At 42.4% G+C, this 14,809-nt stretch overlaps 1 protein-coding gene across 1 annotated transcript; it reads right to left on the bottom strand.

The window, feature by feature from the left end:
* Positions 1–236: 236 nt before the first annotated feature.
* Positions 237–1,583, bottom strand: LOC136508142 (uncharacterized). Its single transcript, XM_066502772.1, has one exon. The coding sequence runs from the start codon at positions 1,458–1,460 to the stop codon at positions 543–545; it is 918 nt and encodes a 305-aa protein (XP_066358869.1). The 5' UTR covers positions 1,461–1,583; the 3' UTR covers positions 237–542.
* Between the last annotated feature and the right edge of the window lie 13,226 nt (positions 1,584–14,809).

Genomic DNA, 14,809 nt, shown 5'->3' with positions numbered 1-14,809 from the left:
TGGTGGGCTTGGTGCCATTAGCAGAGGCTGGCTTCTCAAGAGGTCTGGCTCTGAAAATGGAATGAATTTACGGAGGGGTCATTTATTTGGTGTCTCCTAAAATAATTTGGCCGCCTACGTAGATCGTTGTATATTTGGAAGACACGTAGATTTTGTACCCGCCTCCGTTAACCTAGAGAGCAATGTTTCCTAAAATTATTTTTCTAGTAGTGTGTAAAGTATTTGAAGAATAAAAATCCATTTCAAAATTCCACGGTAACTTCACACCTCACGCACTTGCTTGCGGTGCTACATGTGTACGGTGTACCATTTCAATGCAACAGCTGGCACCGCGTGGCACGTCCACTTGTAGCTGACTTGTACTTATCGGACATGCATGCTACTGTACACTGTGTACCATGTACAACAAATATATACTAGTATACTTGCCCTGAATCAAATACGAGTATACTAGTACCAGTTCTAACTTCGAATGATACGATGAAAGCCAAACATGATGACGCAACTGGTGATGAGACACAGCAAGGACGGACAGTGGACTGCTACCCGCCGGAGATGAGCAGCTGGCCGACCGCCACGATCATGGCGGTGGGGTCCCCAAAGATGACGCCGATGACGACGCGTACGATGAAGCCGAGGACCCTGAGCGAGCGCTCCAACGCTCCGCCGCCGCGACCCCTGTGGCCCCGCCCTTGCCCTTTGAGCAGCGCCCTCAGAACCGAGGCCTCCACCGGAACCATGTCCTGATCGCGGTGGTAGACGACGCGGGAGGCGTCGACGACGACGCTCCCAGTCTCAGAGGCGCGCGCCGCCATGGCCTTGCCCAGGGACACGTTGGCTTTGGTGAAGCAGTCGTCGAAAGCGTCCCTGGCGCAGGCCACGTGCAGGAACACGTCGTCGTCGTCGCCACGCCCGAAGGAGCGGTAGGACCAGCACTTGCGGTTTACGCCGCAGCGGCGGCAGCCCCACTTGCACTTGGTCTTCTCGGTGCAGAGGGCGCAGCGGCGCTGGGGCACGTCGTCCTTCATGCGAAGCTCGAAGGAGAGGCCGGCCAGGTCGAAGGTCTCCGGCAGGCCCGCGCAGCACGGGTGCACGTCGTGTTCGAGGTCGGGGCAGTGGTAGACGAACCCGGTCGCGTCGCCACCGCACGCGTCGCAGAACGTCTGGTCCTCGCCGGGGAGGGGCTCGTGGAGGAGCACGAACCAGTGGCCCCCGATCTCCCGCAGCGCAGGCGCCAGCGCGCAGCTGATGTGGAGGTCCAGGTTGCATGCCGCGGCGCCGCGCTCGCACTCGTACCTCGCGCCGGTGCCGGGCAGCTTGCAGCCGTCGCACTTGAACTTGACGCCGTCGTCGTTGGGGACAAGCTTCAGGCCGTGCCCCTGGTGGAACGAGTGCTGGACTTGGGCGGGAAGGTCACGGTGGTCGGCGGCTGCGGCGGTGGGGCGGCTGAGCTTCGTCATGACGTACGTGTTGGGTTGCCTTGGTTCGATGGTGGGCGAGGAGGACGGTGTTGCTTCTGGCGTGTGGCGTCTGGTGGGAAGTCGATATAGATCCTTTTATACACGGATATAGGTCGGTGCGATGATTTCGAGTTAGAACAGCGCAACAAACGCTGGCTCGCTGGCTCACTAGGAGCTGACAGCCACACGTCTCCCTAAGGGCAAGTGCATTGGATATAGGTCCGGCCGGCGATCGACCTTATTTGGATTTTTTTTGATTGAAAAAGACGCAGCACCGGCCGCACGTCGGCAAGGAATTGAATTGGCATCTTGCATGATGGCTTGATGCCCTGATACCCCAATGGTGCTTGCATTGAGAGACTGTTCCACAATTGCTGAGAAGTTGAAAAACCCTGTGCAAGACCGAACTGTGAGATGCACTCGCCACACCAGTACAGCACTGACCAGACGAAGTCGGCTTAGCTCTATCTAATTCAAGAGGGAGGAAGGAATCTTCCGCCGGGTCACCAGAGACGCGCTCTCGTACCAAACGCGCGTTGCGTGGCGCGTACGTCGTACTACGCTCCGACTCCGACACTGTTCTCCTCTGGCATAGATATACATTCTTCTTTACGAAGCAATGGCCAAAGCCGAACATGATATTAAAGATAATTTGCAGCAACGTTAGTAGAAATTACAAGGGAACAAAAATTCGTTTTACTCCCTAACTTTCCTTTCAACGACATCGTTTTCAAGGAAACTGTTGATGCTGAATTGAGATCTCGGATCACACATCAGCAAGGGCTACCATGTCTTATGTTGCAAAAAAACCTATCACACGCAGCAAACAACTCAAGAACCGACAAAATCGATCTAGAGATCGATTATGCCAATCTAGAGCCCGTCCTTCGCCGCAGAAGTCTGAGAACACCTCCTGGGAGGACCCATCGGAGAGATGCAAGGCCACCTAGTACATTGATGAATCTCACGGAGAGATGCAACGAACAGCAGGTGGGATGGAAAAAGGGCAAAACTTGGGTAATAGATGTAAAAAAATGATTGAGTGTTGCATCATTCAATAGGCCATGATCCTCTGATATATATAGAGGAGGTGGTCTTATTCTACTTTGATCATTTTCAATGAACCTTCCTAGCTAGGCGACCACTTGTCAAACTTGATTCTCTTCGTCCCAAGAGGTAGAATAGTCTTCCACACTAAATCTCTAACCTATAATGATTTTGCTTTTTCACTTTCTTGTTATATGCCCAAGTAACTCTAGCTTTATCCTTCTCAATCTCCTTTAAAGCTTGTATTCTCTTATCATTCACCTCATCGATATTGTCAATCATTAGACCATGATACATAACAGCAGATAAATTATTTTTTTGCAAGTCTATATGCAACCAAATTTACTTCGACAGGCAATACGGCCTCTTGCCCATAAACAAGCTTAAAAGGGAGTAACTTTAGTAACACTATGTCTAGAGATATGATAAAGCCTCAGACAAGACCTCACCAATCTCCAAGGATTGTCCTCAATCTTCTCTTAATTAACTTGATCAAAGTCTTATTGCTTGATTCAACAGGGCCATTAACTTGAGCATAATATGGAGATGAATTGGGTAGCTTAATCTTATATAATTTGGCAAAATCCCTCACTTCCTTTGACCCAAAAGAAGTTCCTTGACTCGTAGTTAATGTCTAGGAATACTGAATCTATATATTATGTGCTCGGTAAGGGCAGTCCCAATGGTTGAAACTGTGTGATGTCTAAGAGAACCACATCAGAAAAAGCCTATCTATAGAAACTACATCACCCAATAGAGGTGTCCTCGCTAATGAATATTAGACTTTTTTCTCTCTCTCCCTTATCCCTTCCTCTCAATGATACTCTCGCTCCTCTAGTTCTGTGCTTCTTTCCCAACCTCACGGCGACGCACACACACGCGGTGGCGCAGGCGAGTGCGGTGGCAGGCGACGAGTGCGTGTAGCGGTGGCCAACAAGCTCATAGTGGCGGCGGGTGAGCGCTCGCGACGGCCAGTGAGCTTTCACGGTCGTGCGGGCGAGCGCGGTGGCAGCTAGAGAGCGTGCATAGCGGCGGCGCGGGCGAGCCCTTGCGGTGGCCGGTGGGCCATCATGGGCCCCACCTAGATAGAAATGGCTAGTTTCCTCCCAACGCTGAAATCGCCATTTCTTTGTGCCTCGGTTCAAGAGCAGACGTCGTTTCCTTGAGAGGTTTTTCTATTTTTCCTCTCTTTCCTTATTAATTAGACTACCATGTCAGCATTTTGCTTAGCTGGCAAGTCATTTAATTGAGATAGAAACTGCAATTAATTCCCCATTGAGAATAGTTTCTAGGGGCGGCCAGTGAGGCTTTATAGAGGCGGCTCGGCCAGCCGTCCCTAACATACTGTCTCTATAAATCATGCATTTATAGGAGCGGTTCTCAGACCACCCTTACAATACAAAATCAATTTGTAGGGGCGGCTATAGTACCAGCCGCTCCTATAATACCTGTTTGTAGGGGCATTCAGCCTAGAACTGCCCCTACAATACATTTTCCGCCAAAAAAAATTCAAATTTACAATTCAAATTCGACCAGAACATATATATATATATGTATGCATATATAATTCAAATCTGACCATAACATATATAATTCAAATTTGACCACAAGCACAAGAGCATTATATAAACTACCATTACACGTCCAATTCACAAGAATATATACAATCCATCATTAAATAGACATAATTCATAAGTTTAATTCGTTCCACAAGTCCAAACCGTCCCATAAGGTAAGTCCAAACCGCCGGGAGAGGGAGGGGAGGGGGCAGTGCCGGCGGGAGAGGGAGGGGGCGTCGGCGGGAGACGGAGGGAGGGGAGGGGGGCGGCACCGGGAGAGGGAGGGGAGGGCCGTGGGAGGGAGGGGTCGGTGGCCGAGCGAGTTTATAAGGTTGTGAGTTTGCCGAGTGTCGGATCGGGACACACGGCCAAGCCACATCTTTGCCAAATGCTAGATCGGGGGCACTCGGCAAACTCATTTTTTTATTTTCTTTATTTTCCTTCTTTTTCATAACGTGTTTTTTTTTCTAAATTTCTAAACATATTTTGTTTTTTTCATTTTCAAACCCTAAACTACTGTGCGTGTGTGGGGCCGGGTGAGGGGGTTTGCTGAGTGTCCCAGATCTGCCACTCGACAAATGCCAGCTTTGCCGAGTGCTAGATAATGGGCACTCGGCAAACCTTTTTTTCATTTTCCTTCTTCTCATTCTTTTCCAGGACGTGTTTTTCTTAATTTGTTCCGATGTACTTTGAAAATACCTTGTCAAATTGACTCAACAATATATATTTAATTTTTCTAGGAATATTACTCTATTATTTTATGCAGTTACAACTCAAATTTAATTTATATTAATTAAAATTATATAATTGCACTTAATAAATTAAAATTATCAAACGAATCCAAAAAATTACCAAAATTTCACATGAAACAATCTATGTTCTCTATTGCCTATACAAAAAAGTTTTGAAGCCAAACCCCAATTCGATCGTCACTTTGACTCCAAATCTTACATAATTCTTCTCAACGGTACGATTCTCTTTCTGAGATGCTTCGGTTTGTAAACATCGTACGTGACAAATTATACGAAACCTTCTCAATTTTTTACCACAACCTCCACATTTGATATCATCACATCATGACAAATCTCATGATTTTCGGACTTTATTTGCTTTTTCTAGAATTTAAAAATCATTCGGCCACACATTCGTGGTCGTGTTTTCTGAACAAGATGTTCGAAATTTATTTTCATTTCTCGGGTAAGGCCTCACACTAGACTCAATAACATGAATATCATTTTTCTACTCATTTTATTCTAATATTTGAATCACTTGCAGTTCAAATTTGACATATACCAAAAAATTCCTGAAATGCAATAAATTAATTAAATATAGCAAACAGATCCACAAATATACCAAATTTTAACATGGAATACCACATGTTGTATGTGGAGAGAAGAAAAAGTTTCATGGTCAGAAGAGAAAAATGAATTTATTTTCCAAGTGCCAAATAATTACACTCGGCAAACATATTTCTTTGCCGAGTGCCAGATAATTACACTCGGTAAATATATTTCTTTGCCGAGTGCCTAGCTTTGCCGAGTGTTTTTTTTTCTAATTTGTCGAGTGTCGAACTTTGCCGAGTGTTTTTTTGCCTCGTTTGCCGAGTGCAATTATTTTGCCGAGTGTTTTTTTTGCAGCACTCGACAAAGAGCTTGTTTGCCGAGTGCCCGATGGAATGCACTCGGCAAATCCTCTTGCACTCGGCTTATCTATTGATTCCGGTAGTGAAGCCTGGGACGATTTCTGCAAGATTTGCCCAAAATTGCTATTTCAAACCTAATTTGATCCGAATTTGGTTTCTTCAATCTAAGGGCCTGTTTGGTTGCTGCCCTAGGCCATGTTTGGTTCATGCCGTAGTTTGCCATGCCTCACCTTCTGCTTCCTCGTCTTGCTGGCAGTGGCAGCCATGTCAATCGAGCTCCCTGTCTCCATGTATGCCTCAGAAATGGCAGGCAGGTAGCTACTACGAGAGACCATGTGTGTGCTTCACTACTACAATAAGCATTTGTAGGGGCGGCTGGTGAAGGTTTGTAGAGACGGCTGGACCAGCCGCCCCTACCATACTGTCTCTATAAATCATACATTTATAGGGGCAGTTTCTAGATCGCCCCTACAAATCGATTTGTAGAGGTGGCTGGTGTTATCAGCTGCCCCTACAAATCTATTTATAGGGGCGGCTGGTGCCAGCCGCCTCTACAAAATCGATTTGTAGGGGCGGCTGTAGTACCAGCTGCCCCTATAAAATTTGTTTGTAGGGGCGGTTCAGTCTAGAACCGCCCCTACAGTACATTTTTCCGTAAAAAAATCAAATTTATAATTCAAATTCGGCCAGAACATACATATATATGTAATTCAAATCTAACCAGAAAATATATAATTCAAATCTGACCACAAACACAAGAGCATTATATAAACTACCATTACAAGTCCAATTCACAAGAATATATACAATCCATCATTAAATAGACATAATTCACAAGTCTAATTCGTTCCATAAGTCCAAACCGTCCCACAAGGTAAGACCAATGTCAAATTCCATACACATTGTTATCAACGGTCTAGAGCTAGCCTTTCAGTCTCATGAAGGTGTTGGTACTGAGGATTTCTACCTAAGTCAGAATCTCAGTCATGGTAGATGCCTTTGACATGTATAATCTGGTCCAATATGAATTTGCAAAGGTCGCCGATGAGCTCTAAGAGTTGGTCATCCTTGTATGGGTCTCTTTTCATTTCTTTCTCTTCTTTTCACTACAAGAGAACAAGTTTGGATTTAGGATTTCATATCATGTGTGTAGTTTTTATACTACGGGTGAAGAGGTTCAAACTTACCCTTAAGGGGTGTCTCCTGTAGGCACCGGCGTTACTCATCATAGAACATACATAGTATCCATAATGTACACTCCGAGGCTTCTGCTTGGGGCACTGTGTGTTTTGCATATGAAAATATTAAGTAATGTTTTTGACAGCCATGTAATGGAGTACTAAAGTAAGTTACACTTACCATACACAGTGTTTTTATAGCCAACCTTTCCTTTCTTACTAGATCATGCCTTCTGTGATGTTCATTGACATAGAACCAGAATGTCATGTTCGAATTATTTTAGGAAATGCAACTTGTTAGTATCCAAAAGTAAATGTCATAAGTATGTATACAAACATATAAGCTAATGAAGATTGTCGATATGTATACGTCTTGAGAATCAATATGAAGTCTTTATATGTCATCGGGTCCCTATCTATTGAATCAAAGACCCATGCCATGCTCCTCCCGACATCGACGCCTATACAAATCCAGTGGTTGCTGCATGAATTTAATCATAGAACTAGATAAGCTCTTTTGCATCGAATAAAATATATCGAACAAAGCTTTAAGTATAGAGTTGAACTTACTCGAAGTTGTATGGTAGCCATATAGTAGAGTGTTGTTGAAGATTTTTAAAAGCCAGGGCAATGTATGCTAAAACCTTAAGGGACTCTTGCCTTAGTTTCTTCGCATGGATGTCCTCTTTCTCTCGAAGGGTCTTTCCAGCAGCTAGCTCTTTGGCATCCAGTTTTCACTATCTACGGTAATTAAAATTTGTTTGTGCTATAGCTTGAGGGGCTATATACCCGACTTTCTCACTTGGCATTTGGTTTACAATGTAGACTTGCATTCTACAAATCATGGCGTGGGTTAGTTACAATAAAATCCAAAGATTACATTCATATCATATCAACAGGGCAAGGACTTACAGGCACCACGTGCGAATTAGATTCATTTCCATTGCTCCAAGGTGAAAGCATGTCTGCATGTCATTGAAGTCAAAGATAATTGTCCTGGCTGGGCTTCCAAATGTGCCGACAGGGAAGCATACTTGTACGAGGTTTATGCTCGTTAGGAGAACACGTAAGTACTAATCATGGAACCTTCTCATTCCAAGTGGTAGGCGCTGAATGTCCCGGTTTGGTAGGAAGGGCTTGCCTCTTTCATATGTTTTCGGGCAATCCTTTGACTATTTGATGGCATCAATATTTGGATACTTCTTTGCTGTTTGGTGGACTTTGCTAGTGACGGCCTTGTCAGAAGCCTGTGTTGGGACATTTTTAACTTGGTTCTCAGGCTTGAACTGGTCATGGGCATAACACTTGTGCACCGACGAGACATCTTTCATCGGAGCATAAATTGGCCTTATAGTGATTGGATGCTTCTTTCGAAGTTCCCATTCAGGCACGTCCTCATCTTCTTGTGCATCACCTTCTTTAGGAGGCACTCGTTGTTCATGTATCGGCTACGCTTGTTGAGAAGATTGTGGCATCTCATTATGCACTTGCTCGGTACGAGCTGGAGAAGGTTGTGGCTTATTAGGCACATGCTCGCTAGGAGGTGGGGAAGAATGTGGCATCTCAGGAATGTGGTGGTCACAAGACGGTGAAAATATCTCCCCGTCCTCAACAACTCACTCCAAATTTGAGAGAGGGGGAGGTGGCGAAGAAGCAGTCAATATAATGTCCCGTTTGTGCTAGAGGATGAACTGCCCCATTACGTCGCCGAGTAACACCAGCCCCTTAGGAGTTGCATAGTCTATCCTCCACTGCATGAACTTAGGCTTCACGGTATGCACCTCAACCCTAGTGTAGTCCGGCGGTATCTTATTATTGTGGTGTAAGCCACCGGGAGGATGTGCCACACCCATTGCCACCTCTATCACAATGTTCTGTCGGCCACTGAGAAACACCAAGGTGCAACTAGTTGGTTCCCATATGCGATCGACGGGGGTTGTGGCTACAGTGGAACCTTGGGAACTTCTGGAGGGCTACCAACTAATGCCAGTTCTCCTGGTGGCGCCATTACTGTCCGTGGCTCCGTAGACAGTCCTTGCTCCTCCAGCGCCATCGCAACTAGAGCCTTCACTTGGAGCTCAAGATTAGCTCCCCGGTCTCTGCCATGTTTCTTGTACATGTGCCAGTCCTCTTTGAATCTGTGCTTCTAGGTCGTCCTTTTCCCTAGCCCCCTGGTGCGGCCAGTGTGCTCGTTGTTTCCCAAGCCAAGGCTAAGCTCGTCCCTCTCTCTAGAAGGATTGAATGAACCCTTCTCCTTGTGTTCAGCATATTTTAGTATCTTTAATACTACCCCTTGGGTCTCTGGCTTATCAAACTTAAGATTACCACTGGATGATTCTATACTCCTCGCATATATCCAATTCCTTGAGTGTACCTTCAAATTCTTCACATCGATATTCCCAAAAGCTATGGCCTCTTCATCCATCTTCCTAAACTGCTCTTCCTTAGCATAGTAGCCACTAGGGCCTAGATGATGGTGGTGTTTGTTCCTCTTCGCCAGCTTGGTGTTACGGGCACTGAGCTCTAATGCCTCTGGTGAAGTCTTCTGAGCCACGAGCTCCTCCCATTGACCAGGAGTTATGTTGCCGAACTCATTGAAGGGAGTTAACCCCTTTTGGATATAGTTCTTGTTGAGCTCCAACCTCAAATGTCGGAATGACTCTCCCATGATCTTGAAAGCATTTTTTACTAGTTCTTGCTTACCCTCCGGAAATCTAAAATTGAGCTTCAACTGCTTATCCCATAATTCATCATTTTTCTTCTCTGGTACCTCTTTCCAGTTAGGGATTGCTGGGTTCAATTTATCTCTTAATAGGGCCCCGATCGCATTACGGAATCATCCTCTGAATTCCTTCGGCCCAAGGATCTCACCTACTAGTCCGACCTCCGTTATCACATAGCATGCCTTATCTAGATATTGGTTTGCTTTTCTATCCTCTCATTTCCTCTTTGGCTTGGTAGTCGTATTTGTGGTTGTGTCTTGAGGTTGTGGAGCAGAGGTCTCAATGTTCGTCTCTGTGGCTGTTGCCTCTGCTCTCCTTTTCTCTACTCCGTCTTGTCCGGCGAGATGTCGCGGACATCGACGTCGTCTTTTCCGAGTTTTAGGAGCGACCTATATATACGACAGGTCAAAGTGTTAGTAGAGGTAACACAGCCAAAGCTTTAGCAAAATTTACAAGCTAAGGCTTTATCCCTACCTCCTCGTTCGGGTCAAAATCCTTGTCCAAATCTTTCTCCGTTGGTCTCCTTCTGGCTTCATATGGGAAAGGATCCTCGGGACTTACATATCCCTCTTCTAAGTCCTCATCATTATCATCCTCTTCTTCTTCGCCTTCAGCAGCTCTTCTGCTCTTCCTTCTGCTCCCCCTTCCTCGTCACATTGCTCCTAAGTAAGCATCACTTCTAGATCCTTTTCTAACTCATTATCGAACTGCTCCTGAGTAAGCTGGTCCTCTAGTGCTTGCTCCTCATAGGTTGGCTGCTCATCATGCTCGGGGCATCGGGCTACACTATCTGGTGTCCATGACATTATTCCATACTTTGTTCTAATAGATGCAAGAAAGTATGCTTTAGGTACGTGAGAAGGTATAAGAAATCAAAAAGGTCTATAAGCCAAAGTTGTCCTACAAAACAACAATATATCAAAAAAATGAGTAGTAGTTGTAGTAGAGGCCTCAAAAACATGTCAATCATCATTTGATCATGAACTTAGAGCATCAAGGCATCATAACAGAGAAGAGAGGAGAAGATAATGTAGGGGCGGCTGGTAACGATGCCAAGTTCCTCACAAGTTCTTGATCATCAGCTCATATTCTATATAATGTATGGACTTGGACAATTTCATCATCGGCAAAACAAAGGAGAGGAGAGGGGAGATTTGGCAAAAAAGCAACAGCTGCTTAGCAAACATAGAGCAACAGTTGATGGCAAAAATAGCCAAAAAACAACAGCATTGGTCTCATTATTAGCAGAAAATCGTTGAACTAGTGTACATATATATTACTGACCATATAACAGACTGCTGCCACATGGTTGGAAGACCCCTGCAGATCCACCAAGCAACAGCTGCTTAACAAACATAGACATACTGCTACAGCTAGGACAAAAGCAAACTCAGGTGAACTAAGTACGTGCTGGAATTAAGAGGAACAGGCAACACTATTGCAAGAAAAAATATAATCACACAAGTTCAGACCTGTACCGACAAATGATAGGAATACAGAGAAGCTTTGAACTTACTGAAAAACGGAGAGTGCAGCTAATTCAGACAACATACAAAAACAGAGATACCAATGCAGAACTGCTACTGCACCCTGAATGCATTTCAGAAAAGGTACAAGAGTATAAGAAAAATAAATCCTGCATACCTCCAGAACTCAACGAAATCGAGTTAAACTCAACTAAATGAAAACTGAACTGCAGAACTCAACTTATGTATTTATAATTTTAAAAATTAAGCTAGCTGATATAACCAGCTATAACCTACGACACAAACTGAACTGCAGAGGGGTCAAGTTAGACTCTAGCTGCAACCAGCAAGAACTAAACTAGATCTTATTCAGAAAACTAAATCAGACAAATGCACAAGAAATATTTCAGTTAAATGCATAAGAAATCAGACTAGATCACAAGTAGCAATACTAATTTTAGCAGTACTAATTTCTCCATCTCAGGTAGCAGTACTAAATCAGAAACTATTTCTTGTGATCATAGGAAGAAACTATTTCTCCATCTCTATTTATTTGTGCTCAGATGTACATCCATAAACATTAGTGTATTAGTAGCAATATACAGTACAGTCATCAAGCGACCGGTTGTTGATAATGACGACGATGATGAAGAAGACGACGCCAAAACCCTGAAGGCGATGCCAAAACCCTGAAGCCCTTGCTACTTGCATGAAATATGGTCCTACAAGCGGTTCATGTCGGTTCTAAGCCGATACGTGCATAATCGAGCATACCCAGAGGGCTCCATGATAGAGGGTTACAGTACTAAAGAAGTCGTCAAGTGCTATCAAGAGTACCTAAAAGTACAGAAAGGGATTGGTAAACCTGATTCTCGTCACAAGGGTAGGCTGGCTAGGAAGGGCACCAATGGTAGAAAAGTGTTCATCGACCATGATTACAAAGAAGCGAGTCGGGCGCATTACAGTGTCTTGCAGAGTACACAACTGACGCAACCGTGCATTGATGAACACTTGGCTATCATTATGGTAGAGAGAAATGGTCGTTCAGATGATTGGGTCATGAAACAACACAAGCAACGACTAACTACATGGTTGAAGGACCAAAACATACCGCCTGGAGAAACCATAGACTCTATTACCATCAGTAGGGTGGCAGAGGGGCCATCATGACAAGTGACATCTTGGAAAGCTTATGATATCAATGAGTACACGTACTATACCCACGCAAAGGATAGTAAATATGTGAACCAAAACAACGGCGTTTGAATAGAAGCTCTCGATAGAGTGGGGCGAAAGATGAAATACTTTGGCATCATTGAAGAGATATGGGAACTTGACTATGGAAGGGATATAACGGAGGCCCTATTTCGATGCCGCTGGATTAAACAATACCAACTGAACGAGATCAGATTGAGAGTCCTGGACCTCGAGAATCTAGGCTACCAAGATGACCCTTGGGTGCTCGCTTCACGTGCCGCACAAGTTTTCTATATGCTTGACCCACAAAGTAACCTCCACCCAAAGAAGAAGACAAAGCACGTGGTTGCCTCTGGAAAACAACACATTATCAGAGTTGATGGCGTGGACGATGTTGAAGCTTACAATAACTACGATGAGATGCCGCTATTCACAGACTTTCCTAAGAAGATCAGTGTTGTGGAAAAGAACCTGCCCAAAGATATATTGCCATGGGAACGAAAAGGTGTCAAGGGAAAAGTCGTTATAGCGGGCTAGCTAGTTGTTGAACATGGAGTATTTGTGTAAGTGTGTGTGTTTGTAAGACTTTATTTATGCATACGTGTAAGACTATATATTTATTTATGTGTGTGAGACTATATATTTATATATGTGTGTGAGACTATATTTATGCATGTGTGTGAGACTACCCTTTGCAACATCCAGATGAATCTATTGCAATATCCACTCTATTACTCCTAAAACAGCTGTTACACGCAGACACTTAAAACAGGCACTTATTACTACTGCAACATGTTCGGACTACTATTGAAACACTTAAAACAAGCACTTAACACTTCATGAAATGAAGAAATGACCAAAATAAAAGTTGGAGATCTTGACGAGTTATACAACTTTTATATTCATCACCTTTACAGCTGAAATCATTTAGTGGTTGAAAATCAGGTTTGAAGTTGTCATTTTTTGAAATTCAAAATTTGAATTGTCCAAAATTAGCGATAAAGATAGATAACTAGACTAAAATGATAGACCATGATTTTAGAAAATTTTAGGGAAAAAACCATTATATTTGGAGTTAGTATCAGGGAGAAAAACTAGTTACAAGTTTCAGCTACAAATTAAAAAGAGAAATCACACTTATTCATCATTGATCATCATGAACAGTTGTGATTTTTTTTCTTTTTAATCTCTAGGTAAAATTTATAACTAGTCTTTCTCCCTCATACTAACTCTAAATGTGATGATTTTTTCCTAAAATTTTCTAAAATCATGCCCTATTAAGTTACTGTGTTGATTTGGTAATTCTTTTCGTTTGACAAAGTTTGAGCAATTCAAATTTTCAAATTTAAAAAAAATGACAAGTTCTAACAAGATTTTGAAACACCACATGATTTCTGCTGAAAAAGTGACGAATACCAAAGATGTATAACTCATCAAGATCTACAACTTTTATTTTGGTTATTTCTTCATCTGACAAATTGATAGTAAACATTGTTCACAAATCAACATGTCTCTCATATAGTTCATGAAACTATTAGAGATATGTGAATTTGTGAATAATATTTACTAATACTTTGTCAAATGAAGAAGTGACCAAAATAAAAGTTGTACATAGTGATGAGTTCAACAATTTTTATGTTCACGACTTTTGTAGTTGAAATCATTTAAGGTTTCAAAATCTTATTTGAAGTTGTCATTTATTGAAATTCTAAATTTGAACTATTCAACTTTTATCAAATGAAAAGATGACCAAAATAAAAGTTGTAGATAGTGATGTGTTCAACAACTTTTATGTTCATGACTTTATTATTTGAAATCATTTAAGGTTTCAAAATCTTATTTGAATTTAATATTTATTGAAATTCAAAATTTGAACTGTTCAAATTTGGTCAAATAAAAAGATGACCAAAATATAAGTTGTACATCTTCATGAGTTCTACAACTTTGATGTTTATAAAATTTTCATTTGAGGTCATTTAGTGGAGATGAAATTATTTTAGTTGTTTTAAATTTCAAATTTTCAATTTTTAAAATATTCTTTTTGTAAAGAACAAAATATATAATTATATCTATATATATATCATGAAATTGTTTATACATATATATATTTATTTATACATATATAGAATAATAAAAAAGTATTATATAAATTTACATTGTGTTCTTTATATATAAATTACAAAATTATTAATTAAAATAAATTAAAAAAATATTTGTAGAGCGGCTTACTTAGGAACCGCCCCTACAAATCGATTTGTAGGGGCGGCTTACTCAGGAACTGTAACAACCCAAATATCCATACACCAAAAATACCAACTACAAAATTTTTCTTAAAACTCCCATGTGTTGATGAGTGTCATGTATAGAAACCCAACCTAAGAGATGCATTAGGTCTAACCCCAACCCAAGTCAACACATAAGCATGGCATAACTCTTGGCATAAACATGTGATTAAGTTCCCTAAATAAATGAACCTTGCATGCATATTTATACCACTTGTGAGTTGGATTCTTCTTTTGCCTTATGTTATGCTAAAT

This window comes from Miscanthus floridulus, chromosome 15, assembly GCF_019320115.1.
Source record: "Miscanthus floridulus cultivar M001 chromosome 15, ASM1932011v1, whole genome shotgun sequence".
NCBI lineage: Eukaryota > Viridiplantae > Streptophyta > Magnoliopsida > Poales > Poaceae > Miscanthus > Miscanthus floridulus.
This window is presented reverse-complemented; position numbering and strand designations above follow the sequence as displayed.

Excerpts from the sequence above, each read along its gene's own strand:
- LOC136508142 (XM_066502772.1), bottom strand. The coding sequence starts at position 1,460 with ATGACGAAGCTCAGCCGCCCCACCGCCGCAGCCGCCGACCACCGTGAC.